This window comes from Euleptes europaea, unplaced genomic scaffold (genome assembly GCF_029931775.1).
Source record: "Euleptes europaea isolate rEulEur1 unplaced genomic scaffold, rEulEur1.hap1 H_3, whole genome shotgun sequence".
In the NCBI taxonomy this organism is placed as follows: domain Eukaryota; kingdom Metazoa; phylum Chordata; class Lepidosauria; order Squamata; family Sphaerodactylidae; genus Euleptes; species Euleptes europaea.
Window position 1 is genome coordinate 508,709 of NW_026612051.1, and position 26,119 is coordinate 534,827.

The 26,119-nt window shown below is 42.5% G+C and overlaps 3 protein-coding genes across 7 annotated transcripts in view; all 3 read right to left on the bottom strand.

The window, feature by feature from the left end:
* Window positions 1-26,119, bottom strand: part of LOC130492932 (protocadherin beta-16-like) — a 181,985-nt gene that overhangs the window by 83,672 nt on the left and 72,194 nt on the right. Inside the window, exon 1 of one of the 5 annotated variants that reach the window (XM_056866705.1) lies at window positions 13,369-15,786. The exons of 3 other annotated variants lie outside the window; for them this stretch is intronic. In XM_056866705.1, the coding sequence (XP_056722683.1) occupies window positions 13,369-15,786 (2,418 nt within the window). Of the gene's footprint in view, window positions 1-9,446; window positions 11,872-13,368; window positions 15,787-26,119 lie in introns of those variants that run through there. One more of the 5 variants, XM_056866708.1, reaches the window with a different exon arrangement.
* LOC130492942 (protocadherin beta-16-like) lies at window positions 3,616-6,045 on the bottom strand. The gene has a single exon (XM_056866718.1). It carries the CDS (start codon window positions 6,043-6,045, stop codon window positions 3,616-3,618), a length of 2,430 nt encoding a protein of 809 aa, XP_056722696.1.
* LOC130492943 (protocadherin beta-16-like) lies at window positions 22,687-25,116 on the bottom strand. Its single transcript, XM_056866719.1, has one exon. The coding sequence runs from the start codon at window positions 25,114-25,116 to the stop codon at window positions 22,687-22,689; it is 2,430 nt and encodes an 809-aa protein (XP_056722697.1).

Sequence of the window (26,119 nt, forward strand, 5' to 3'; positions counted from 1 at the left end):
TTAAAAATGTATGAATATATAGATATAGACACACAGAGAGAGTCTGAATCCTAAAAACCTCAGTAAAACATTTATACTATGAAAATAAACTTCAGATGGGGAACAGGATTGGGAATGACTATGTACTGTTTGTAAAATGGGAGTTCAGAGGGATCAGTGCTGGATGTTCATGAACGCATGGGACAGGAAAGGGATGGAACATTTTGTTTCCTTTGTCCGTTCATTTTTTTTTTATACATTCATTTCATTCATCTATCTAATCATGAAAGATCAACAACCTGCAGTAATTTCTGACAGTCTTCAGCCATGATTGTCTACGTTTCACGCACACAATGTAATGGAAGAACAAGCAGGAGGGGCTTATTCAGCAGAGAATGTAACTGACGGGCATTTTTCAAAACAGGTATGTCCACTGAAGAGCAACATCTTGATAGATGTACATAGCATTTCCACTTTGCCCCAATTATTACACTGTCTGATATCTGCTCTGATGCTGCATCTGCCAGCTTGGACCAATTCTTTGGGGGAGTTTATCCCACTGGAATCCATACTTTGCAGAGTGAGTGATGGAAGCTGGGCCACATAACTTCCTTCCCCTAAGTGGTAGATATCATACTCGCAGGTGAAGGAAGCAAATATTTTGTTGAGTTTGTACTCTTTGAAAGGGAGCCACACAGACTTGTATGGACATTGGGAAGGGAAGGTTAAGAATGAATCCCCCCCCTCGTGAATGGAAGGACCAGGCCACATGATCCATGAGACATCTCTGATGAGGAAGGTCTGAAGTCTCTCTATGTGAGAGGGAAACAAGGATCAGATTGCTAGTATTGTTGGCAGAGTGTGTTAAGTACGCAGAGAAGCATCAGACTCACTGATTAAAGATAAATTTGCTCTTTATTGAGGGAACTACATTTCAGATAAGAAAGTTGAGAGACACAGCCTTTAGTTGCCTAACTAGCTAAGGAGGGAGAGAGACGGTAGAATGACTTCCAAGAAAAAACAGGAAATTAAACATAAGAATATCAGTCTAAGGACAAACAAGAGGTGTGAAAAGGGTGGAAAGGTCTCTAGCCTTAAAGCCCTAACTAGCTGACCACCTGCCCATTCCATGTTGGGTCTTCTCAATTCCTTTGGATGCTAGACATTGCTACTTCCAACAAATATCTCTCTAATTTAATGTGAAATTAGCTGCACTATTTCCCCAAACAAATCCCATTCCATCTGTTATTAGCCCTGGTAAGGAAGAATATAGCCAAACTGGAAAGAGGTTCTTGTGTAAAGAAAACACTGGGTGGAGGGGTCTACTTTTAAATCAAAATTGTGGACAAGCTGAGAGGAACTAAGCTTTGCTTCTTCCTATGCCTTTGGGGGGGGGGGACACACACACACCAAAATCGATTAAGCACACACAGGCACTATACAAGAGTACAGTTTATATTCACTGTATTGTGCACTCCAGTTTTTAAAATAAATAAATATAGCCGTGCTATAAATAAAATAGACCCCCCCACACACACACACACTTCAGAATTCAGGGGAAAACACTCATCTGCCTGCTTTGCAAGAGAGAAATTGCCTAGACAACAGAAATACTTTCCTCTCAATGCCTGAATTTTGGTACAGAGGACATTCTGGAAGAGGGAGAATTTCATGCTCATTGGATAGTTGAGATTTAAAAAAAAAAAACCTTGAAATTAGAAGCGTGCTTCCCATTAAAATCAATGGAAATGAAAACCAGATATCATAAAGAACCTAAAGAGATGCAAAAAACTGTTATAAAGAACTTTATTAAAGAACCAAAATAACTGAAATGACCCAAACAAGATAAATAAAATTAGGCCCAAGCTGAAAATATCCTCCCAACGAATATAAATGTTGATTTTGGTGTCTAGACCATATCCAGTAGTGGGCCCTGACCAATCACCAGAAATGTTATGGTTCCATTCACAGCAATCTCAATCACTCTTGGGTTGTTAGTGTGCCCAGGGCCTTCTCCCCACTCTGCCTGCTTCCACCTCTCCCTGTTTCCAATTGCCATTTATGCCAATATATTATCTCCTTCCAGCCTTTTTCACAAGAACAATCCCCAAGCACTTGGATGCACTTGCCCCGGTGCCTGAATGTTCCCAATCTTCTTTCAGCCCTTCTTCACATTTTATTAGTAATGTATAATAATAAACAATAAATACATAATGGCAATTTCCAAATAATCTCAACATATGTAATTCCTAAATTGGGTTAAGAAAAAAAATGAGCTATTTTCATTTTCATTTAAATAACAGCTTGCTCTGCCGAGCCCAATTTTGTCCCAATGCTACCAAGAAATCTTATTTTGCAGATACTGAGAAGGCATTTGATAGGACTGAGCAGAAATTCTGAAAGAAGCTTTTACTCTTATTTGGATTTGATCAGCAATTTACAAATTAGATAGATTTAAGTTATAATGTTACCCACTGTAAGGATCCTATGGAAAAGTTTAACCTCTAATATTGAGACACAACACGGTTAATATATGCATAGAAGTCTTGACAATACAGGTCAGATCTACAACAAATATACAAGAAATTAGCATTAAGGCAAGATGGATAAAATGCTTTATACATGTGTAGTTTTCATGATGCCCTGACCTGGATGGCCCAGGCTAGCCTGATCTTGTCAGATCTCAGAAGCTAAGCAGGGTCAGCCCTGGTTAGTATTTGGATGGGAGACCACCAAGGAATACCAGGGTTGCTGTGCAGAGGAAGGCACTGGCAGACCACCTCTGTTAGCCTCTTGCCATGAAAACCCCAAAAGGGGTCGCCATAAGTCGACTGCGACTTGAATGTACTTTACACACACACACACACACACAGTTTTCATGACCCAATGGGATTTGTTTATAAGTATAGTTAAAGTGATAAAGGAATTTAGCTTGACATTTCAACTTAGTTTGACATTATTATTCACAGATAATCATGAGGGCAGCTACTAAGCAAGATTCGGTGTTCCCAGAATATGTTTTCTAATTCCATTAAATATGGCGTTGATTGTAAAATAAACATGAAAATTGTTCACTACCAAGTCAATGGTGGATACAGTTAAGAGAACCAGCTTTAGTTTGTACTCAGTAATCTGTTATCAGTGTGTAAGACTGTATCACATGAATATAATCAAAGATATAGAAGAAGAAGAGTTGGTTTTTATATGCCCACTTTCTCTCCCACCAGCTTCCCTTCCCCTCCCCACAACAGACACTCTGTGAGGTAGGTGGGGCTGAGACTAGCCCAAGGTCACCCAGCTGGCTTCATGTGTAGAAGTGGGGAAACAAATCCAGTTCACCAGATTAGCTTTCGCCACACATTTGGAGGACTGGGGAATCAAACCCAGTTCTCCAGATTAAAGTTCACCGCTCCAAACCACTGCTCTTAACCACTACACCACGTTGGCTGGTATCATTCTTCATCTCTTCATATAGGTAAAGAGAAACAAAAAGGAGAAAAGGGTTTGATCCTCCCATTCATAATTATTTCAACAGAGGGGAAATATACTCAACTCTCTCAGTGCCGAAGAGAATTTTGAAATGTAATATTACAAATGTAAACATTAAGTACTTATGCAAAAAATATTTAAACAAAATTATACTGTCACCTGACTTACAAGTTGACTTTCTGCTGGATGACTGGAAAGATCATGGGAACCAGATGAAATCCTTTGAACCTCCTGGGACTGAGCAGGCTCCACAGAGAAGACAGGAAAGAAGGGCCTGAGAAACCTGAACTCACTGTTCAGGGACCCACCAGCTAAACACACCTCATAGTTGTAAGCCCGGGAAAGGGATCCAGCATCAGCATTTCCACAGTTCTCTGGAAAGTTTGGTCCCACTGGGAAATTCAGGGCTGAGCTCTCTATGAACCTCCTCCTTTTCTGAATCTTGATGGCAATAAACACCAACACAGAAACCAGAAAAATGAAGGAGATGACAGCCAAGCATATGACCAGATACATAGTCAGGGTACGGTCTTCCTCCTCCACCACTTCCTCCTTTGGGATATCTACTATTTTCATATAAGGGTCAGAGAAGCCATCCACTAGCAGAATGCTTAGCGTTGCAGAGGTGGACTGGGGAGGATGCCCATTGTCACTCACTCCAATGATAAGTTTCTGTTTGAACGTGTCTCGTTTATTAATGGGTCTCATGGTTTTCACTTCTCCATTCTGGGCCCCGACACTGAACAGACCTGGTTCTGTGGCTTTCAGGAGCTCATAGGAAAGCCAAGAGTTCTGACCGGAATCTCTGTCCACGGCCACCACCTTGGTGACCAGGTAGCCAGCCTCGGCCCTCCTGGGAACCAGGTCATTGGATGGGGAAGTGCCATTCTGAAGAGGGTACAGGATGAATGGGGCATTATCATTTTCATCCACAATAACAACTTGGACCATAACTTGGGAACTCAGGGGAGGAGAACCGCTGTCCACAGCCCTTACAGTCACCTGAAAATCTTTTATCTGCTCATAATCCAGAGATTGGATGGCATACAGATTCCCAGTTTCAGAGTTGATGGAGACGTAAGAGGACACAGGTTGATTGTTGACTTTCCCAGGCAAAAGTAAATAGGTCACTTTGGCATTCTGCTCTGTGTCCGGGTCCTTGGCTTGAACCAAACCTATCAGCAGACCTGGAATATTGTTTTCCCATAACTGCATTTTATATGTTGACTTCTCAAATACTGGAGCATTGTCATTGACATCTGAGATCTGAACGTTAATTATTCTTGTTGAAGTGAGCCTGGGAGAGCCCCGGTCTGTGGCTGTGATGGTGATGTTGTACTCTGAGATGCTTTCTCGGTCTAGAAGCTGTTGGGTCACCAGCTGGTAATAATTGTTCACAGATGCTTTTAACATGAATGGTAAATATGCCTCAGTGGTGCAGGCAGTTCTGCCATTGTCTCCAGAGTCTCTATCTGTGACACGCAAAAGGGCCACCACTGTATCTGTGGGAGAATCTTCTGGCAATGGACTGGTGAGGGATGTGAGGGTCACGTCTGGGGCGTTGTCATTTCTGTCCTCAACCTCTACAATGACTTTGCAGTAAGCGGAGAGCCCCCCTCCATCGGTGGCTTTGATGTCTATTGCATAATTTTGATTTATTTCATAATCAATGTTCTCTCCAACAGTAAGTTCCCCAGTATGTTTGTTTAACTTGAATATTCTTTGTACATCATCTGGCACCTGGCTGAAGGAGTAAGTGATCTCTGCATTAGAACCAAGATCCCGGTCATGTGCTTCCACTTTGGCAACAAGTGAGCCTGGTTGGCTGTTTTCCATTATTTTCACTTTGTACACAGTTTTATCAAATTGAGGAACATTATCATTTGAATCCAAAACATCAATGATAATTTTTGCAGTGCTTGTTCTCTTTGGACTCCCTCCATCAACAGCCAACAGAGTCAGGAAAAGACGTGTTTCCTCTTCCCGGTCTAACTGTTTCTCCAACACCAATTGTGCAGATTTGGTTCCATCACTGTGACTTTGCACATCCAACCTAAAATGGTCATTAGGACTCAGTGTATAATTCTGCACAGCATTTTCTCCTCTGTCTGCATCTTTGGCTTTCTCTAATGGGAATCGGGTATTTGTTGGCATGTGCTCAGGTATTTCAAAAAGGAATTCCTTTTTAGAGAATTGTGGGAAATTGTCATTCATATCCTCTATTTCAACCTCAATTCTGTGCACTTGCAATGGGTTTTCTAGCACTATCTCTGAGAATAAGATGCAAGGGTCCTTCTGACCACACAGAGCTTCTCGGTCTATTCTATCCTTCAATAGCACATCCCCAGATTGAGGATCCAGCTGGAAATACTGCTTGGTGCCTTCAGAAACCAGCCTGGCCCTGCGAGCAGAGAGCTCCTTTACATCCACTTTCAAATCCTTTAGCACATTTGCCACCAGAGACCCACTTTTCTTTTCCTCAAGCACTGAATAGTGGAAGGTCTCACATATTGCCCCACATATGCAGAGATACAGGAAAAAATAACAGACTTGCCTGTTGTTGTGATGTAATTCCATTGTCTCAGTCTCCTTCAAGGCACATCCAATTCACAGGATGGTTCTTTGTAAAGTAGCTGTTGGAAGTGATTGTCTGTCATGCGATTCCAAGGCAAATCTTTCCTTTTTTCTGTACTTGCTTTTGGTTATAGATGGCAGTGGCTTTTATCTCCTGAATTTTTTGACTCTTTGCCTGCAATGAAGGCTGTTTTCTCTTTGAGATCCCTTCTGTGTGAAGACCACAGCTATGTGGGAGAGCCGAGATTCCCTGAAAGTGTGTTTTGCGTTGTGCAATTGCACCACCTTGTGTTTGAACAATAATATGACACCTCTAAATTGCCTCTTATGACTGAACATGAACTATCTTGTGTAAGGAGAGCTTGCATTGTTTATAATCTTTCACATTGCACATTCTCCTAACTTACACTTCAGTGACTTGGCTCCTATAGACCCTTGAGACTCACCAACCTTTTCAAGTTCCCCCAGAAATGTAAGCATATTTCTCCCCCAGCATGCTTGCTGAACAGCTGAAATGTCATATTTTCCCCATATGTTGTGTGCATTTGTGTTTTATACATGTTATTATCTCACAGCCATTTACCTCACAGCCATTTACCTCATAAATAGGTAAAGTAATGTTTGCATTGGGGGAGGTGGGTTCCCAGTAACAACCAGTAAGTCATGGCTATGGTGTAGAAACCAAGTTGTATTTCTGAGTGCCATGCTGAAACATTCACACCAGCCTTTGTAATATAAGTTAAGAAGAAGAAGAGTTGGTTTTTATACCCTGCTTTTCTCTACATTTAAGACGTCTCAAAGTGGCTTACAGTCACCTTCCCTCCCCCTCACCCAACAACAGACACCTTGTGAGCTAGGTGGAGCTGAGAGAGTTTTGAGAGAACTGTGACTGGCCCAAGGTCACACAGCAGACTTCATGTGGAAGAGTGAGGAATCAAACCCAGTTCTTCAGAGTAAAGTCCACTGCTCTTAACCACTATGCCAGTTCACTTTCTAAAAATTATATCCTTTACTCTTTGCAAATTCTAGTTATGTGGTATTTTACAAATTTAAAATACAATTTAAAAGCAGCCTGCTATTAACAATCCAACTGCATTAAAATGAACAATAAAACCAGAAGTATGGAAGTACTTCATAACAACAGTAAAACCACCAGTGACTGTAATATTCAGGGTTCCAGGAGGATAAAATGCTTATTTGTACAAGGAAAGCAGGGCGGGGAAGGGAAACAGAATGCTCTGTGGAAGAACTTCTATCGTGGAGGGGCCACAACAGAGAAGGCCTGTCTCTGAGCATACTGATCAAACCCACTGGCATAGATTTTCAGTGATGAGCTCATTAATTTGGAAGAAGCCAGAACTTTAAATACTCTGGTCTTGGACTATGTAGAGTTTCATAACTAACGGCTGGCACTTCTAACAAGAAGTTTCATGGGTTTCCACACTTAGAGGAAAACTCAAGATGACTCTAAGTTTAGGAGACCCTGTTAAGGCCTAAACTAGGGCAGTTAGGGATGTTTAAAGACCCGTCGCTTCGGCTCATGCTCTGTTTTCTGACTGCATGCCTTACTCTTGCATACACTTCCACTTTGAAGAGAAGGACGAGAAATCCGGCAGAAGAGCTCTGCACAAGGCAGCCCTACATTCTGCGGCAGTGGATTCTAGGACAGGAGAGGCTGCAGCTTCACATCAGAAATCAGCTCCCCTGCGGAGACAAGTCCTTGAGCCATAGCAACCACTGGCAGGTACCAGCCCTTTGTCCGGTCACTCCTGCATGACTGCATGCAGAGAGCAGAACTTTAATTGAGCCTGTTGGGCAGCTGCCTTACGTATGGTCACATGGTACAGTACGGCGCAATCAGCAGCATTTCACGAATGCACATTCTCACACAGCCCAACGGGACTCCTATTGTCCCTCCCCCCAGACATGTCATCATCGCACATCGTTTCACAGCCAATTATTTAAATAACAAGTGAACAAACTAGTCAAACACTTATTTCTAAACACTGCGTGTGATCTTTTAAAAACAGTCTTACTATTTTTTATTCATCTATGTCTGTGTTACTGACATTATATCATTCTTGTGCGTTTTAGTGTCTCATAGGAGTTGTAGTCACCCCACCCACCCTGCACACAAATTTAATTATCGGACCCAACTCTGTATGACCTTGGGAGAAAATCTATTTCAACTACTGTGCAGATGCAAAAGGGACCACAAGGGAGAAGGAAACAGAACTCCACCACAGCTTCTGCACAGCCACAAAGCTGGCTGGCAGGTGCTCAGGTCAGATGGCAGCAAAGCAAGGAGATCAACGGCTCAGGTCCCAGGTGATCATGGCTGTCAGAAGGGGTGTATTCCCCCGCCAAACTTGATTCATGATTGTTTCATTGCTTGCTTAGGACATTTGAGCTAAGGAAGATCCTCCGAGGAAGCGTATGCAAAACACGTAGGGGCAATTTAATTTAATTATTAAATACTTTTCCCTTCCACCAATTGCTGTTTTTTGGCTTCGTGTGGACACTACCCAACCACCTGGCTACGGCTGCCAGCTCTGGGTTGGGAAATTTCTGGAAATTTGGGGGTGGAGCTTTGGGAAGGCAGAGTTTGAGGATGAAAGGGAAGGGACCTTAGCAAGGTCCAATGCCATAGACGCTACCTTCCAAAGCAGCCATTTTCTCCAGGAGTACTGATTTCTGTTACCAGGAGATCACTTGTAATTCCAGAAGATCTCCAGGCCCCACCTGAGACACACCCCTTTCATTCACACTTTACAGATGACTGATCACTTACAGAGATCAATTCAATATTCTAACTATTTCTATCACACGTGTAGACCACCTTGAGTCCCAGTGCGAAAGGCGGACCATAAATGAAAACCAATAAATAAAAAGAATTTATTGATGGGCATGGAGTAACTCCAATTACGATACAAAACCACCATTAGTGGGGAAAGCGTCCAGTGGAAAGGGGAACAAAGCACAAGGAAACTCCCAGACTTGGCAAAAAAGGCAGGGGTCAGAGTAAAAGATGGGATGAAAAAGAGTGGTCTGGGGCAGAGAGACCGGAAATATATTAGATTGAAGGATGAGCCATCTATAGCATGGTGGCAGGCTGAGAGAAAATTATCACACAATACTTAGGAGCAGGAGGTTTGTGTGCTGACACTGAGGAACAAAGTCTCACAGGAAAGGAAACTGGGGAAATTGATAATCGGAAAGGAGATGCAGGAGTGGACTGGATAATACACAGGTCAGCAGCTATCTAGCCATCATACAAGGAACAATGTTCAGAAAAAGAGGATGGAGGAAATAATCAAATATGATTCACAATTCAACAAAAACTACATTCAGTCATACAATCCTGATGAAAAGTGTTTAGTATTTACGGAATTAACAAAACTTACCTGTTCTCTTTGTTTCCGGCTGTCCAACTCCTCTGGGGTCTCTTGAGAGACAGAAGAAATCCTGTGATTCTCAGAGATGTTTGGGTCCCCCATAGAAAAAACAGGAATGAGAGGCCTTAGAAATCTGAACTCGCTGCTTAGTGATCCACCGTTTAGGCAAACATCATAGTGGTAAGTCTGGGAAAGTGATCCACTCTGAGAATCAACACTGGTTTCTGGGATCTCAGGTAAAGCAGGTGGGAACTGAGGAAGGGCAGTGATAAAACTAGACTCTTTCTTGTGCATTTTGATGACAACAAACAAAATGATGCAAATCAGGAACACAAAGGACACCGCAGCCAAGCAGATCACCAGATACATAGTCAAGGAGCCGTCTTCTTCACTGGTTTCATGACTGACACTTGCAATATCCAGATAAGGATCTGAAAAGCCGTCCACCGGAAGTATATTCAGTGTGGCAGTGCTGGTCTGGGGAGGATGGCCATTGTCTCTGACCAGGATAATCAGTCTCTGCTTGTTTGTGTCTCGCTCTGTCAGTGGCCTCCTGGTTTTCACTTCTCCATTCTGGGCTCCTATGCTGAAAAGACCAGGGTCCGTGGCTTTAAGCAATTCATAGGACAGCCAAGAGTTCTGACCCGAATCCCCATCCACAGCCACCACCTTGGCCACCAGGTAACCAGCCTCCACGGACTTGGGAACCAGATCATTGCAGGGGGAGGTGCTGTTCTGAAGGGGGTAGAGGAAGAAGGGAGCGTTATCGTTTTCATCCAGGACAACAAAGCGAACAGCAACTTCTGAACTCAGTGGAGGAGAACCCCCATCTAAAGCCCTCACTGTCACCTGGAATTCCTTGATCTGCTCATAATCCAGAGATCGGAGGGCATAAAGATTCCCATTCTCAGAGTTGATGGAAACATAAGAAGCCACAGGAGCACCACTGGCATTTCCAGGCACAAGAGAATAGGTCACCTGGGCATTCTGCTCCACATCCAGGTCAACAGCATGGACCGAACCCATCAGCAGGCCTGGAATATTGTTTTCCCACAATTGCATTTCATACTTTGTCTTCTCAAACACTGGAGAGTTGTCATTGATGTCCGAGATTAAAACTGTAATTGTTCTTTTTGTAGTGAGCCTGGGAGAGCCCCGATCAGTAGCTGTGATGGTGATGTTATACTCAGGGACTTTCTCTCTATCCAGTGGTCTTTGGGTCACCAGTTGATAATAATTATTCACAGTGGTTTTTAACAGAAAGGGCAAATTCATCTCCACAGAGCAGGAGGTCCTGCCATTGTCCCCAGAGTCCCGGTCTGTGACTCTGAAGAGCACGGCCAGTGTATCTAGGGGACAGTCTTCTGCTAAAGGGCTGGTTACGGATATGACTGATATCTCAGGTGCATTGTCGTTCTCATCCTCAATTTCTACCAGGACCTTGCAATGGCCTGAAAGGCCCCCTCCGTCTGTTGCTTTGATGTTCATATAATAGCTGGTTTCTTTTTCATAGTCAATTGGATCCAAAACAGTTATTTCACCAGTGTTTTCATTCAGGTGGAACAAGTGGCTTATTTTCTCAGGGACTCGATGGAATGAGTAGGAGATCTGTGCATTTGAACCAAAATCCAAATCTCTGGCTTCCACTTTTAAGACCAGAGTATTTCGAGGGCAGTTTTCCTTTAGCTTTACTTTATATTCAAGTTGTGTAAACTGAGGGAAGTTGTCATTGCTGTCCAGAACATTGACCTTTATTAGAACTGTTCCTGTTTTTTGTGGCATCCCTCCATCAACAGCTGTGAGAGTCAGCACAAACTGAGCTTCCTTCTCCCTGTCTAGTGGTTTCTCTAGGACAAGGTCCACATATTTACTCCCAAACTCATCTCTTTGTACATCCAGCCTGAAATGCCCATTAGGACTGAGTGTGTAGTTCTGAATACTGTTTTCACGCAAGTCTGCATCTTGGGCAGATTCCAAGGGGAATCGAGTACTTGCAGGGACATGCTCAGGAATTTCTAGATTAAAATCATTTTTGGAGAATTCAGGAGAATGGTCATTCACATCTTTTATCTGTACCTCAATACTATAGATCTTTAAGGGGTTCTGGAGCACTATTTCAGACAACAGGAAGCAAGACTCCATCACACCACACAAAGCTTCTCTGTCTATTTTTTCATTTACAAAAAGATTGCCAGAAGTATTATCAAGCTGGAAATATTGCTTACTGCTGTTGGAAACCAGCTGGGCTCTGCGAGCAGAGAGCTCCCCTGGTCCCAGTTTCAAATCCTTCAGCACATTAGCCACCACAGACCCACTTTTCTTCTCTTCAGGCAAAGAATAGCGAATGGAGACACACACCACTCCAGACAGAGAGAGGAAGAACAAAAGATACAGACCTTGTCTGATCCTGAAGCTATCCTCCATGGTGCCAGACTCTCCCAGGTCAGTTATTTATGGTTTCCTGGGTACTCCCCAGACACAATTAACTCTGTTGGAAAAAATAATCCTGATATGCTGTGTTCACTGCTTTCCTTCCTTCAGTCTTCCAAGCTATCTTCCCCTTTGGGTTCAGAGTCTGTCTGTTCATAGGTTTCTCCTAATGTAGCTAGAAAATATGATTCTTTCTGAAATGCAAGTTGCAACTCATCTGTTTGCCAACACTGCCATCTTGTGGCTCAAACAGAAGAAAACCAGAAAGATTGTATGTTCCCTGTTAAACGGGTGATACTCACATTTTTTGAAGAGGGATCCACGTCTCCATTTAATTGATCTTTCAGGACCCACTTGCAAACTAACCCTAATAAACTAACCCACACATATAAAATGCAAGAATCTCATAACAATGTACAAGTTTATTTACTAATATATAGCAATATTGAGTAACCAGCTGTGTAAAGATGGAGAGGCAATCCCAAATTTGACACTGACTATATGCTCAAGAAAAGCTGCAGCCTGTCACATCCTCCAAACAGCATGACATCCAATGCTCACATTTATAAATATGTGAATGCCAAATTCAATTTGTATTTCTAGGATCACACATAAAATTATTACAAGTACACCTAAAAATGTAATGTGTGAAATAGCTTCTACTGTGTCATGGTTGAAGAAACAGACTTCTCCAGAAAAGGTGAAAGAATAAAGGGCAGAGTGTGATATCAATGAATGAGAAGGCAAGACAAGGAAGGAAATTTAATCTGTCTATAGATTCTTCTCTTCTTGCCTGATCTTGTCAGATCTCAGCAGCTAAGCAGGGTTGGCCCTGGTTAGTATTTGGATAGGTGACCTCCAAGGAATACCAGGATCGGGATACGGAGGAGGGCAATGGCAAACCACCTCTATATGTCTCTTGCCTTGAAAACAGTATGGGGTCACTATAAGACAGCCGTGACTTGATGACACACACACACACGGGGAGAGGGGTGGCTCAGTACATCTGTTTGGCATGCAGAAGGTCCCGGGTCCAATCCCCAGCATCTCCAGTTAAAAGGAGAAGGTAGGGGGTAAAAGACCTGAAATCCTGGAGAGCCACTGCCAATCTGAGTAGATAAGACTTCTTTGCTGAATAAAGGGTCTGATTCAGTATAAGGCAGCTTCATGTGTGTTAACCTCAGTGTGTTCCTTCTTCATTCCTGACATTGTGACCAATATTGTATGATTGCATATTTTATGATTGCAACTCACGGATTGAGAATCATGGCATTTAACAGTAGTCCAGTGAATATTATGAATAGGTTAACACTAAAGTGTCACTTACTAAATATATGGTTCTCTTTCCTATGAAGCATGATGTTTAAGAAGATGTACAAGAACAGACACCCTATACTTTCATTTCTAGTGATTCAGTGGGGTAAAATATCAAATAGTTAACTAATTTGAGACTAATGAGATTCATTAATTAATAGCCATATAGTAAATTAATTATTCTCACCTGGCTCATGAGTTGACCTTCGGCTGTATGACTGGAAACTTCTTGGGAACCTGGTGAAATCCTTTGAACCCCCTGGGACTGAGCAGGCTCCACAGAAAACACAGGAAAGAGAGGCCTGAGAAACCTGAATTCACTGTTCAGAGACCCACCAGTAAAGCACACCTCATAGTTGTACGCCCGGGAAAGGGATCCCGCATCAGCTTCTCCACAGTTCTCTGAGAAATTCGGTCCCACTGGGAAATTCAGGGCTGAGCTCTCTATGAACTTCCTCCTTTTCTGAATCTTGATGGCAATAAACACCAACACAGAAACCAGAAAGATGAATGAGATGACAGCCAAGCATATCACCAGGTACATAGTCAGGGTACGGTCTTCCTCCTGCTCCACTTCATCCTTTGGGATATCCACAATTTTCATATAAGGGTCAGAGAAGCCATCCACTAGCAGAATGCTTAGCGTTGCGGAGGTGGACTGAGAAGGGTGACCGTTGTCTCTGACTCCAATGATAAGTTTCTGTTTCAAGCTGTCTCGTTTATTTATGGGCCTCATGGTTTTCACTTCTCCATTTTGGACCCCCACACTGAACAGACCTGGTTCTGTGGCCTTCAGGAGCTCATAGGAGAGCCAAGAGTTCTGACCGGAATCTCTGTCCACTGCCACCACCTTGGTGACCAGGTAGCCAGCCTCAGCACCCCTCGGAATCAGGTCATTGGATGGGGAAGTGCCATTCTGAAGTGGGTACAGGATGAACGGGGCATTATCATTTTCATCCATGACAACAACTCGGACCATAACTTCGGAGCTCAGGGGAGAAGAACCGCTGTCCACAGCCCTCACAGTCACCTGGAAATCTTTTATCTGCTCATAGTCCAAAGATCGGATGGCGTACAGGTTCCCAGTTTCAGAGTTGATGGAGACGTAAGAAGACACAGGTTGCTCGCTGACCTTCCCAGGCAAAAGAGAATAGGTCACTTTGGCATTCTGCTCTGTATCCAGGTCCTTGGCTTGCACCAAACCCAAGAGCAGCCCTGGAATATTATTTTCTGATAACTGCATTTCATATGTTGACTTCTCAAATGCTGGAGCATTGTCATTGATATCTGAGATTTGGACATTAATAATTCTTGCTGAAGTGAGTCTGGGAGAGCCCCGGTCTGTGGCTGTGATGGTGATGTTGTACTCTGAGACTCTTTCTCGGTCCAGAGGCTGCTGGGTAACCAGTTGATAGTAATTATTCACAGCTGCTTTCAACACAAAGGGCAAGTTTGCTTCGATAGTGCAGGCAGTTCTGCCATTGTCTCCGGAGTCTCTGTCTGTGACACGGAAGAGGGCCACCACTGTATCTGGGGAAGAATCTTCTGGTAAGGGGCTGGTGAGGGATGTGAGGGTCACGTCTGGGGCGTTGTCATTCCTGTCCTCAACCTCTACAATGACTTTGCAGTAAGCAGAGAGCCCCCCTCCATCCGTGGCTTTGATATTTATTGCATAATTTCTATCCGCTTCATAGTCAATTGTTCCTGCAACAGTAAGTTCCCCAGTATGTTTGTTCAACATGAATGATGTGAGTACATTTTCTGGCACCTGGCCAAAGGAATAAGTGATGTCCCCATAGGAACCAAAATCCCTGTCAGTTGCTTCAACTTTAGCTACAAGTGCACTTGCCTGGCTGTTTTCCATTAATTTCACTTTGTACAGAGATTGAGGAAACTGAGGGGCATTATCATTGTTGTCCAGAACATCAATTATAATCTTTGCTGTTCCTGTTCTCCTCAGTGTCCCTCCATCAACAGCAGACAGAATCAGGGAAAGACATGTTTCCTCTTCCCGGTCCAGTTGTTTCTGCAATACTAATTCTGCATTTTTGCTACCATCACTGTGACTCTGAACATCCAACCCAAAATGGTCGTTAGGGCTAAGTGTGTAATTCTGCACCGCATTTTCTCCTCTATCTGCATCTTTAGCAACCTCCAGCGGGAATCGAGTATTCAGGGGAGTCTGCTCAGGTATTTCAAAAAGAAATTCCTTTTTAGAGAACTGTGGGGAATTGTCATTCACATCCTCTATTTCAACCTCAATTCTGTGCACTTGCAATGGGTTTTCCAGCACAATCTCTGAGAGTAAGACACAAGGGTCCTTCTGACCACACAAAGCCTCTCGGTCTATTCTATGCTGTAATAGCACATTCCCAGAGTGAGGATCTAGCTGAAAATATTGCTTGTGGCTTTCAGAAACCAGCCGTGCCCTACGGGCAGAGAGCTCCTTCCCGTCCACTTTCAAATCCTTTAGTACATTTGCCACCAGAGAGCCACTTTTATTTTCCTCAGGCACTGAATAGTGGAAAGACTCACACACCACAACACCAAGGCAGAAATAAAGAAGAAAAGCCCAGACTTGCCTGTTAACTTGGCTGTTTTGCATTCTTGCAGCTTTTCCCAAGCAAAAGTGAAGCACAGGGGGGGTTCTTTTTAAAGCACCTGGTTCCCTTTCTTTCCTTTGGTCCACAGCCTTTTCCTCCCAAGCTTTCAGATTATTCCTTTGCAATGCAGAGCTACTGCCTATTTCTTTGATACTGCTTTGTATAATGGCCACAGCTTTTGTGAGGAGGATTTACTCTTTGACAATTTTTGCTTTGTTGGCCAAGAGCACCACCTTGTGCTTGAAGTAAAATACAGCAGCTGTATGTTTTCCAAATTATTCTATCTTCATTGTTCTGCACAGAAAAGTCCTCTGTAATAACAGGTGGCAACGGTTTTATTGCATAATGCTTACACCTGTATCTTATGGGTAAAAATAAAAATCTTATGTATTAAAAAACCTGGATGCTGCATCATAGTCTGTTGTGCATGTAGAGAGATATAGATGTAGATAAAGACAAACAGAGTCTTAATACTAAAAACCTAAGTAAATTATTTATACTAGGAAAATAAACTTTAGACAGGGAATAGCATTGGGAATGGCTACGACCTCTTTGTAAGATGGAAGTATAAACAACGTTGGGCCATGTAAGGCTAGAAACTGGGTGTAATGTCTTTATTTTATTTTGTCCATTTAGGTTTTTTTGCTATGTTTTCATCTCATTCATCTACGTAGCAGAAATGTGCATTCGTAAATCCATTAATCCAAAATTGATTTGTATCTCTGTATTCGTTAATATCCCTGTATTCATTAATATGTTTAATAGACCAAATCTGGTAACTAAAAATTAACAACCTGCAGTAATTTCTGAGAGTCTTCAGAAATGGCTCTCTTCCTTTCACGCATACACAAAAGTCAGGGAAGGGCAAGCAAGAGGGGCCGTGAGAAGGTTTATTCAGCAGAGAATGTAACTGATAGGGGCATTTTTCAGCCTCGAGAGTTAATGGACACTTACACTGAAAAGCTACTTTTCCAGTTTACCCCAATCATTGCTCTGTCTGAATGGCTTTGAGACAGTTTCATTTATGCTACAGAAGTAGAAGTAGAATTAGTCGAATATGTAGAATTGGGGAGGGGCTGTGGCTCAGTGGAAGAGCCTCGGCTTTGCATGCAGAAGGTCTCAGGCATCTCCACTTAAAAGGACCAGGCAGTAGGTTATGTGAAAGATATCTGCTAGAGATCCTGGAGAACCTATGCCAGTTTGAGAAAACAATACTGAACTTGAAGGACTGATGGTCTTATTCAGTATAAGGCAGTTTCATGCAAACTAGGAATAGGTTTTTGTGTAAAGAAATGAGGATGCTATTTTAAAACAAAAACTGAGGAGAAAGGTGATGGGAGCTAAGCCCTGCTTCCTCCTTGCCTTACTCCAGTTCTTGAAGTACTTTTCTCCCAGCCTGATCGCTTCTGGTATTATGAGCCTGGCTGGGAGAAAAAAGCACCAAAGTCCACTAAGACAAGGTGCAAGAGGGGACAGAGGTTAGTTCCCCTCAAATGGGGACTCAATTTTTCTAGAAATAGACATCCCATAAAAAAATCCTTCAGAATTCAGGGGAAACTGTCATATGCCTGTCCTGTGAGACAGCAATTTAATTGTCTCCAAATAAGAATACTTTATTCCTATTGGGAAACAATTAAGTTTTGTTAAGTAGGATCCACTGAAAAAGGCAGAATTTCATCCACAGTTGGATAGGTCAGTGAAAGAAAAAAATGTTAAAGGTATTTGTTTACTTACTTACTTACTTACTTACTTATTTCATACCTCACCTTTTCCCCCAATGGGACCCCGAAGTGGTTATGTCAATCTCCTCCCTTCTCCTCAATTTAATTCTCACAACAAATCTGTGAGGTAGGTTAGGCTGAGAATGTGACTGTACCCAAGGTCACCTAGCAAGCTTCCATGGTAGAATGGGGATTCCGACCTAGGCCTCCCTGATCATAGGCCAACACTAACCACTACAACACATTGGTTTCTCGTTGAAACTAATGGTAATGAAAACCAAATGTAAAAGAGAGCCCAAACTGATGAAATAATAGTAATAAACAAGATTATTGTGGAACTAAAATAACAACATGATCCAAATAAGGTAAATAAAATCAGGCTCAAGTATTGAAACTATTCTCCAGCTGAATCAACAAATGTTGATTTTCATGTCTAGCCAACAATGGGCCCAGACAGCCAGAAATGTCATGGCTCTATTCACAGCAATCTCAATCACTCTCACGTTGTTAGTATGCCCAGGACCTCTCTCTGTGGAAATGACTATGGAAGGGTGGAAGGACACTGGGTGAGATATTACAACAGTCCATGAAGAGCTAATTGCTTCAACTATGGTTGCCAGCCTCCAGGTACTAGCAGGAGATCTCCTGCTATTACAACTGATCTCTAGCCAATAGAGATCAGGTCACCAGGAGAACGACTGCTTTGGCAATTGGACTCAATGGCATTGAAGTCCCTCCCCTCCTCAAACTCCGCCCTCAGGCTCTGCCCCAAAAACCTCCTGCCAGTTACGAAGAGGGACCTGGTAACCCTAACTTATCCTCTAAAGAGACAGAGTCCTGCTTAAGCAAAGGAAAAATAAATTTAGCTCTCAAATCTGAAAATTCAGGGCAACCCAAAAGAATATGATCTATAGATAATGGAATACCATTAAATCTTCCTAACAGCACAGCCGATGACAAGGTGTTCAAATACCCAAGCATATATGCTCTTCTATACTTTAGAAGAGATAATTCAAACAGGTAGTTTGGCATTTTTATCAGGGGAAGAATACCAACTGAAAAAAATGGACATACTCTGTGCGCTCTAACCAGCATATTCTTATTATCATAATCCCTCAAATATCTTTTAATTCACTAGTTCAATTCACAACTACTCATAATTCCTATCATATAATTGTTAATGACCAGACGTAATAATTTAAATTCCAAATATTTGTCCCAATCACTCGCATGATGATCCAGCTTAACTAATCCAAGAAGACCTGATTCTGAATCCAATTGCAATATCCTAATTTTCAGAGTAAATGCTCTTCACCAAGCCTTTGCTTCAAAAGACATCTCCCCAATCTCGCGTCTCAAATCTATTACTGCCACACCTCTCGGAATTCCCAGGATATTGTGTAAAAATCTTAGTAATGGTCCATCAATATTATCTATTACCACACTAGTTCAAACCGCCACAGCATACAGCAACTGCCCAGAAAATTTATTGTATCCCTTGTGCCCAAACCTTGCTTGTGAGTATCATTCATCTCTTATCCTTTTCCTTCTACAGATACATCCGCAGCAACTCAATATCCACATCACATAACAGCAACCCCCTCCCAAGAATCTTGCACACTTCAAAACTAAATAAAAACAGACACCTCTCAACCTTTCCCCAATATAAACCTATGGCAGCATCTTTGTTACCACACCATTCCAATAGAAAATTTCCACCTTGCCTACCTCCATCCCTACCTGTTTTCCAGTGCCATTCTATGCCTATATCTCTTTCCCAGTTTTACCCCAAGAACAGTCTCTGAGCACCTGGGTATCCCATAAAATATGAACAGTTGTCCCAATGGCTAGATGAGAGCTTTACAAATCCCAAGCGCAGTTCACCAAGGCACCTAGAAATTTCATTATGCCACCTAATATTTTCAGCAGTGATTTTATTTTTGCAGCTCTCAGCAGTTCTCAGTGGAAGTACAAAAAGCTGGATCCTGTTGGATACTTGAATCATTCGTGTATATGTTTTAGTAAACCAACAAGATAAGAAAGGAACACAAGGCTTACCAAATTCCTTCACAGCAACTTATCTAGCCTAGCCCATGAAATGGTCTTCTGAATATTATATCCAACCAGTTTTTCTGCTTGTGAAAAAGGAATGGAGGGTTCACCTTTGACCACCAAAAAGCTAAGCTGGTTGGATCCATCTCAAATTTATCATTTTGCATCAGAATGTTTCATTATATGCAAACTTACCTTTACATCAGTAGACTCTATTTTACAGATACTGAGAAGGCATTTGATAGTATTGAATAGAATTTCTTAAGATAAGTTTTACGAAAATTTGAATCTGGCCAGTGGTTTAGACATTAGATAGATTTCATTTAGGATGTACTTACTCCAAAGACAGAATTGTTATAGCTCCTCTAATATTAGGACACAGCATGTTTGATACATGTACAGACGTTTTGGCAATACAGTTCAGATCTGGACCAAATATACAAGGTATTGGTATACAGGAAAAGATCGCTGAGATCTTTTAAACAGATGATATAGTTGTCATGATGACAGCCCCTTGGGATACATTTATTAAAAGTAGTTGGCTTAATAAAGGATGGATATCAATTTGAACAAACTGTGGAGCTCTTAAGAACTAATATACAAGCTGAACTGGGAAATAAAATAGTAAATCTAAGAATATCAGATATTTATGGGTATAGCTGTCAGACTCAGTGAAGTATTTAATGGAGATAATCTCATCCTTTTAAAAATAATAGATTTCCAAACTGGGGAAATTTCAGTAATTATGATGCTCCCTTTAAAAAGGATCAGAACCATGCAATGTGGAATCTGCAGATGTAGTGTCAACAGAATGACAGAAAAGGAAATCAAAATCCTCAAAAGTCACTAAAAAGCCCAGGAAAATTCCTAATACAGATCATAAACTAAACCAACCAAGGCTGCTTCAGTATCAACACCAGAATGAAAGTCAGACTGATCAGAATCTAGATAAGTCTGTGAAACCAAAAAGTCCAAACAAGTTGCTAGGCAGAAATCTTGTAGTAAAAGGTTAGCAGTGTATATGATTATAATGTCTCGTTCACTAATCTCTACCAGGATCTTGAACAGTAAAAAAAGAGCAAGAGTCCAGTAGCACCTTAAAGACTAACAAAATTTCTGGCAGAGTGTGAGCTTTCATGAGCCACAGCACACTTCTTGAACAGTACACTTTCATCTTTTACATTCATGTTTATGTAATAGCTCATTTATTGTTCATAATCAAATTGGCTCCATATGGTGATTTCCTCAGCCTCTTTTAGTGACTTGTTGCCCAAACCTAAAACCTCAATGCTGGTGCATTGCCGATTGCTGTTAGTCAGTATCCTATCCCACTCAACGGAGGGAACAAATGTGAAAGAAAAATCTCTCACCAAGATGTATAGAGCATAATGATTGTAGTGGAGCCCACAGCAACCCCTCAAAATCCACCAGTGCCATGTGGTATGGTTCTGGTGCTCCTGTGAGTTGCATACAGGGAAGCACAGGATGCATGAAATACTTTTTATCAGGACCAACCCATTGACACATAACAGTGTGCAAGCTTTCAAGCTCACCAGAACTCTTTGTCATGCCCGATGTTAGCATTTTTTTAAAAAAATGAAGTTAAAAAAGCAGCCAACCAATGCATGCAGCAACACATACACACACCCTCTGACGTCAGGCCAGTGCAGCCCATAAGTAGAAAACACTGAGGAAGGGAACAAACACAACCCAGCACCATCCATAACAGAACTGCAAAGAGCCCTGGAGTTAAGGTTCTCCAGGGAGCTCTACAGATGTTATTCTGAGTTATAACTGTGTAGGGCTTAGTTGCCATACTAAACTGCTTATGATTGTCCTTTTATTTACTCAAGCACACACAATGGAACTAGTAGCTGAATGCCATGTTTAAATCCCAATCCCAATCACTGGCTTCTATTTTCAGAGACCAGAATATCCTGAGGTCTGCTTCCCCTTAACTTCACTCCATATGCAGATAGTGCAAACTAAAGGAAGTTATCACTGTTGTCCAAAAATTGATCTGAGACTATTAAGCAGAGATTCTCAATCTATTTTCTCCTTTACAAATGCATTCCTACAGCAGGTACAAGCTGGAAATGCTCCTTGGGGCTTGTCAAAACAGACTGGGTTCTGCAAGCAGAACTCGTCACAATTTTCAATTTTCAGCACATTCTCCAGAGACCCATTTTCCTATCTACAGACGCCAAATAAGAAACTGAGATGCACATCATGCCAGACAGAGTAAAAGCAAAAAATATGAAAATTGTCTTTCCTGAAGCAATCTTCAATGGCTTTCCCAGTTCAACAATCTCTAATCAAAATAAAAAATGTTGGATGTTTCTTGAGTGCTGAAAGGGAACGAATTGGGTTATATTGGAATAAACGACTTCCTCTCTTCAACCAACCCTCCATTCTTTAATTCTATCTACTTCTCAAGATGGTGACTTCAAAGCAAGACTCTGTGTTCCCAAAAATATGTTTTCCAATTCATCCACTTTTTGTTTGATTAGAAAACAAAAACAGCTTGAAGCCAGATAAAGTTTGGAAGAAATGCTTGTTTATGCTCAGTTACCCACTATTTTGTATAACTGTACTAGATAAACATGCCTCAATAATATTGTTAATATTCTCCCACCTATAAAAAAAAGAAAAAATGGTTTTTATCCTCTTATTAAAAATGTTTTCAAAGAAGGAGAAGGAAAAGGAGAAGGAGAAGGAGAAGAATTGGTTTTTCTATGCCGGCTTTCTCTACCACTTAAGGCAGACTCAAACCGGGTTACAATCACCTTCCCTTCCCCTGCCCACAATAGACACCCTGTGAGGTAGGTGGGGCTGAGAGAGCTCTAACAGAGCTGTAACTTGCCCAAGGTCACCCAGCTGGCTTCGTATGTAGGAGTGGGGAAACAAATCTAGTTCACCAGATTAGCCTCTGCTGCTCATGTGGAGAAGTGGGGAATCAAACCCGGTTCTCCACATCACAGTCCACCGCTCCAAACCACCAACCTTACCCGCTACAACACTTATGCTTAATTGCCACTGGGGGGAGACCATACTAGATAGTGGCCAAGAATTTTCTTCAAATATTAGAAATGTCCATATGAACACATTTAATCATTCAATTGAAGCAAATTATACTCTCACCTGACCCCTCAGCTGACTTTCTGCTTGATGACTGGAAAGATCTTGGGAACTAGTTGAAATCCTCTGAACCCCCTGGGACTGAGCAGGCTCCACAGAGAGGACAGGAAAGAGAGGCCTGAGAAACTTGAACTCGCTGTTCAGAGACCCACCAGCTAAGAACACCTCATAGTTGTATGCCCGGGAAAGAGATCCAGCATCAGCATCTCCACAGTTCTCTGGGAAGTTTGGTCCCACTGGGAAATTCAGGGCGGAGCTCTCAATGAACTTCCTACTTTTCTGAATCTTGATGCCAACAAACACCATCACAGAAATGAGAAAAATGAAGGAGATGACAGCCAAGCATATGATGAGATACATAGTCAGGGTACGGTCTTCCTCCTCCACCACTTCCTCCTTCGGGATATCCAACATTTTCATATAAGGGTCAGAGAAGCCATCCACTAACAGAATGCTTAGTGTTGCAGAGGTGGACTGGGGAGGGTGACCGTTGTCTTTAACGCCGATGATAAGTTTCTGTTTAAAGGTGTCTCGTTTATTAATTGGTCTCATGGTTGTCACTTCTCCATTCTGGGCCCCCACACTGAATAGACCTGGTTCTGTGGCTTTCAGGAGCTCATAGGAAAGCCAAGAGTTCTGACCAGAATCACTGTCTACTGCTACCACCTTGGTGACCAGGTAGCCAGCCTCAGCCCCCTTGGGAACCAGGTCATTGGATGGGGAGGTGCCATTCTGAAGAGGGTACAGGATGAATGGGGCATTATCATTTTCATCCACAATAACAACTTGGACCATAACTTGGGAGCTCAGGGGAGGAGAACCGCTGTCCACAGCCCTCACAGTTACCTGAAAATCTTTTATCTGCTCATAGTCCAGAGATCGGATGGCATACAGATTCCCAGTTTCAGTGTTGATGGAGACGTAAGAGGACACAGGTTGATTGCTGATCTTCCCAGGCAAAAGAGAATAGGTCACTTTGGCATTCTGCTCTGTATCCAGGTCCTTTGTTTGCACCAAACCTATGAGCAGCCCAGGAATATTATTTTCCGATAACTGCATTTCATATGATGACTTGTCAAATTCTGGGGCATTGTCATTGACGTCTGAGATCTGAACGTTAATTATTCTTGTTGAAGTGAGCCTCGGAGAGCCCCTGTCTGTGGCTGTGATGGTGATGTTGTACTCGGAAGCTTTTTCTCGGTCTAAGGACTGCTGGGTCACCAGCTGATAATAGTTATTCACAGAGGTTTTCAACATGAATGGTAAGTTTGCCTCAGTGGTGCAGGCAGTTCTTCCATTATCTCCAGAATCTCTATCTGTGATACGCAAAAGAGCCACCAGTGTATCAGGAGGAGAATCTTCTGGTAAGGGGCTGGTGAGGGATGAGAGGGTCACCTCTGGGGGGTTGTCATTCCTGTCCTCAACCTCCACAATGACTTTGCAGTAAGCAGAGAGCCCCCCTCCATCTGTGGCTTTGATGTCTATTGCATAATTTTGATTTATTTCATAATCAATGTTCTCTCCGACAGTAAGTTCCCCAGTATGTTTGTTTAACTTGAATACTCTTTGTACGTTACCTGGCACCTGGCTGAAGGAGTAAGTGATCTCTGCATTAGAACCAAGGTCATGGTCAATTGCTTCCACTTTTGTTACCAGTGAGCCTGGTTGGCTGTTTTCCATTATTTTCACTTTGTACATATTTTTATCAAAAAGAGGAACGTTATCATTTGAATCCAAAACATCAATGATAATTTTTGCAGTGCCTGTTCTCTTTGGGATCCCTCCATCAACAGCGGACAGAATCAGAAAAAGACGTGTTTCCTCTTCACGGTCTAATTGTTTCTGCAACACTAATTCTGCATATTTGCTCCCATCAGGGTGACTTTGCACATCCAACCCAAAATGGTCATTAGGACTAAGCGTGTAATTCTGGACAGCATTTTCTCCTCTATCTGCATCTTCAGCACGCTCTATAGGGAATCGGGTATTTGTTGACATGTGCTCAAGTATTTCAAAAAGGAATTCCTTTTTAGAGAACTGGGGGGAATTGTCATTCACATCCTCTATTTCAACTTCAATTCTGTGCACTTGCAATGGGTTTTCTAGCACAATCTCTGAGAGTAAGGTGCAAGGGTCCTTCTGACCACACAGAGTTTCTCGGTCTATTCTGTCCTTTAATAGCACATCCCCAGATTGAGGATCCAGTTGGAAATACTGCTTGGTGCCTTCAGAAACCAGCCTGGCCCTGCGAGCAGAGAGCTCCTTTACATCCACTTTCAAATCCTTTAGCACATTTCCCACCAGAGACCCACTTTTCTTTTCCTCAAGCACTGAATAGTGGAAGCTCTTACATATTGCCCCACACATGCAGAGATACAAGAAAAAATAACAGACTTGCCTGTTGTTGTGATGTATTTTCATTGTCTCAGCCTCCTTCAAGGTACATCCAATTCACAGGATGGTTCTTTGTAAAGCAGCTGTTGGAAGTGATTGTCTGTCATGTGATTCCAAGCCAAATATTTCCTTTTTTCCACGTATTTGCTTTTGGTTAATGATAGCGGTGGCTTTTTTCTCCTGAATTCTTTGACTCTTTGCCTGCAATGAAGGCTGCTTTCTCTTTGAGATCCCTTCTGTGTGAAGACCAGAGCTATGTGGGAGAGCCGAGATTCCCTGAAAGTGTGTTTTGCCTTGTGCAATTGCACCACCTTGTGTTTCAACAATAATATGACACCTCTACATTGCCTCTTGTGACTGAACACGAACTATTTTGCATAAGGAGAGCTTGAATTGTTTATAATCTTTCACAATGCACATACTCCTAACTTACACTTGGCTTCTGTAGACTCTTGGAACTCACTAACCTCTGTGGGTTCCCCCACAAGGGTTAGTGTATTTCCCTGAGATGGAGAAATGATTAAGACAGTGGGTGGGCTTATTAGGAAAACCTTGATATTTATTTATTTAAAGCACTCCTGTGCCACATTTCCACCCAAATATGTCCCCAAGGTGGCGATCATCAAAACAATTTCAATATTAAAACATTGACGACATTAAAACATAAGATGTGTATCTATCTGTTGGACAGTAGATTTTTGCTGCGGCAAAAATCCATGCAGCCCTCATAGGGTTGCCGGAACATCCCGGGAATGCCTCCCAGGATGCCAGAATGCCCCGGGAATGACTCCCGGGATACTGGCGCAGCCTTTGACAGTGTTGGAATGCCGCTGAAAAGCCCGTCGGCGTCCTGGGGTGGTGCTGCTGCGGCAGCACCCAGGGACTGGCCTCCAGGCCTTCGTGCCAGCGCTGGGGCCACTAACAGCAGTGTAAGTAGCCTGGACACCGGCACTGGGACCCCGGATGCTGGCACAGCGCCTTCCTGGCCTCCTAAGGGCTTTCGCCCTTAGATCTCAGGAATGTGTTGTTA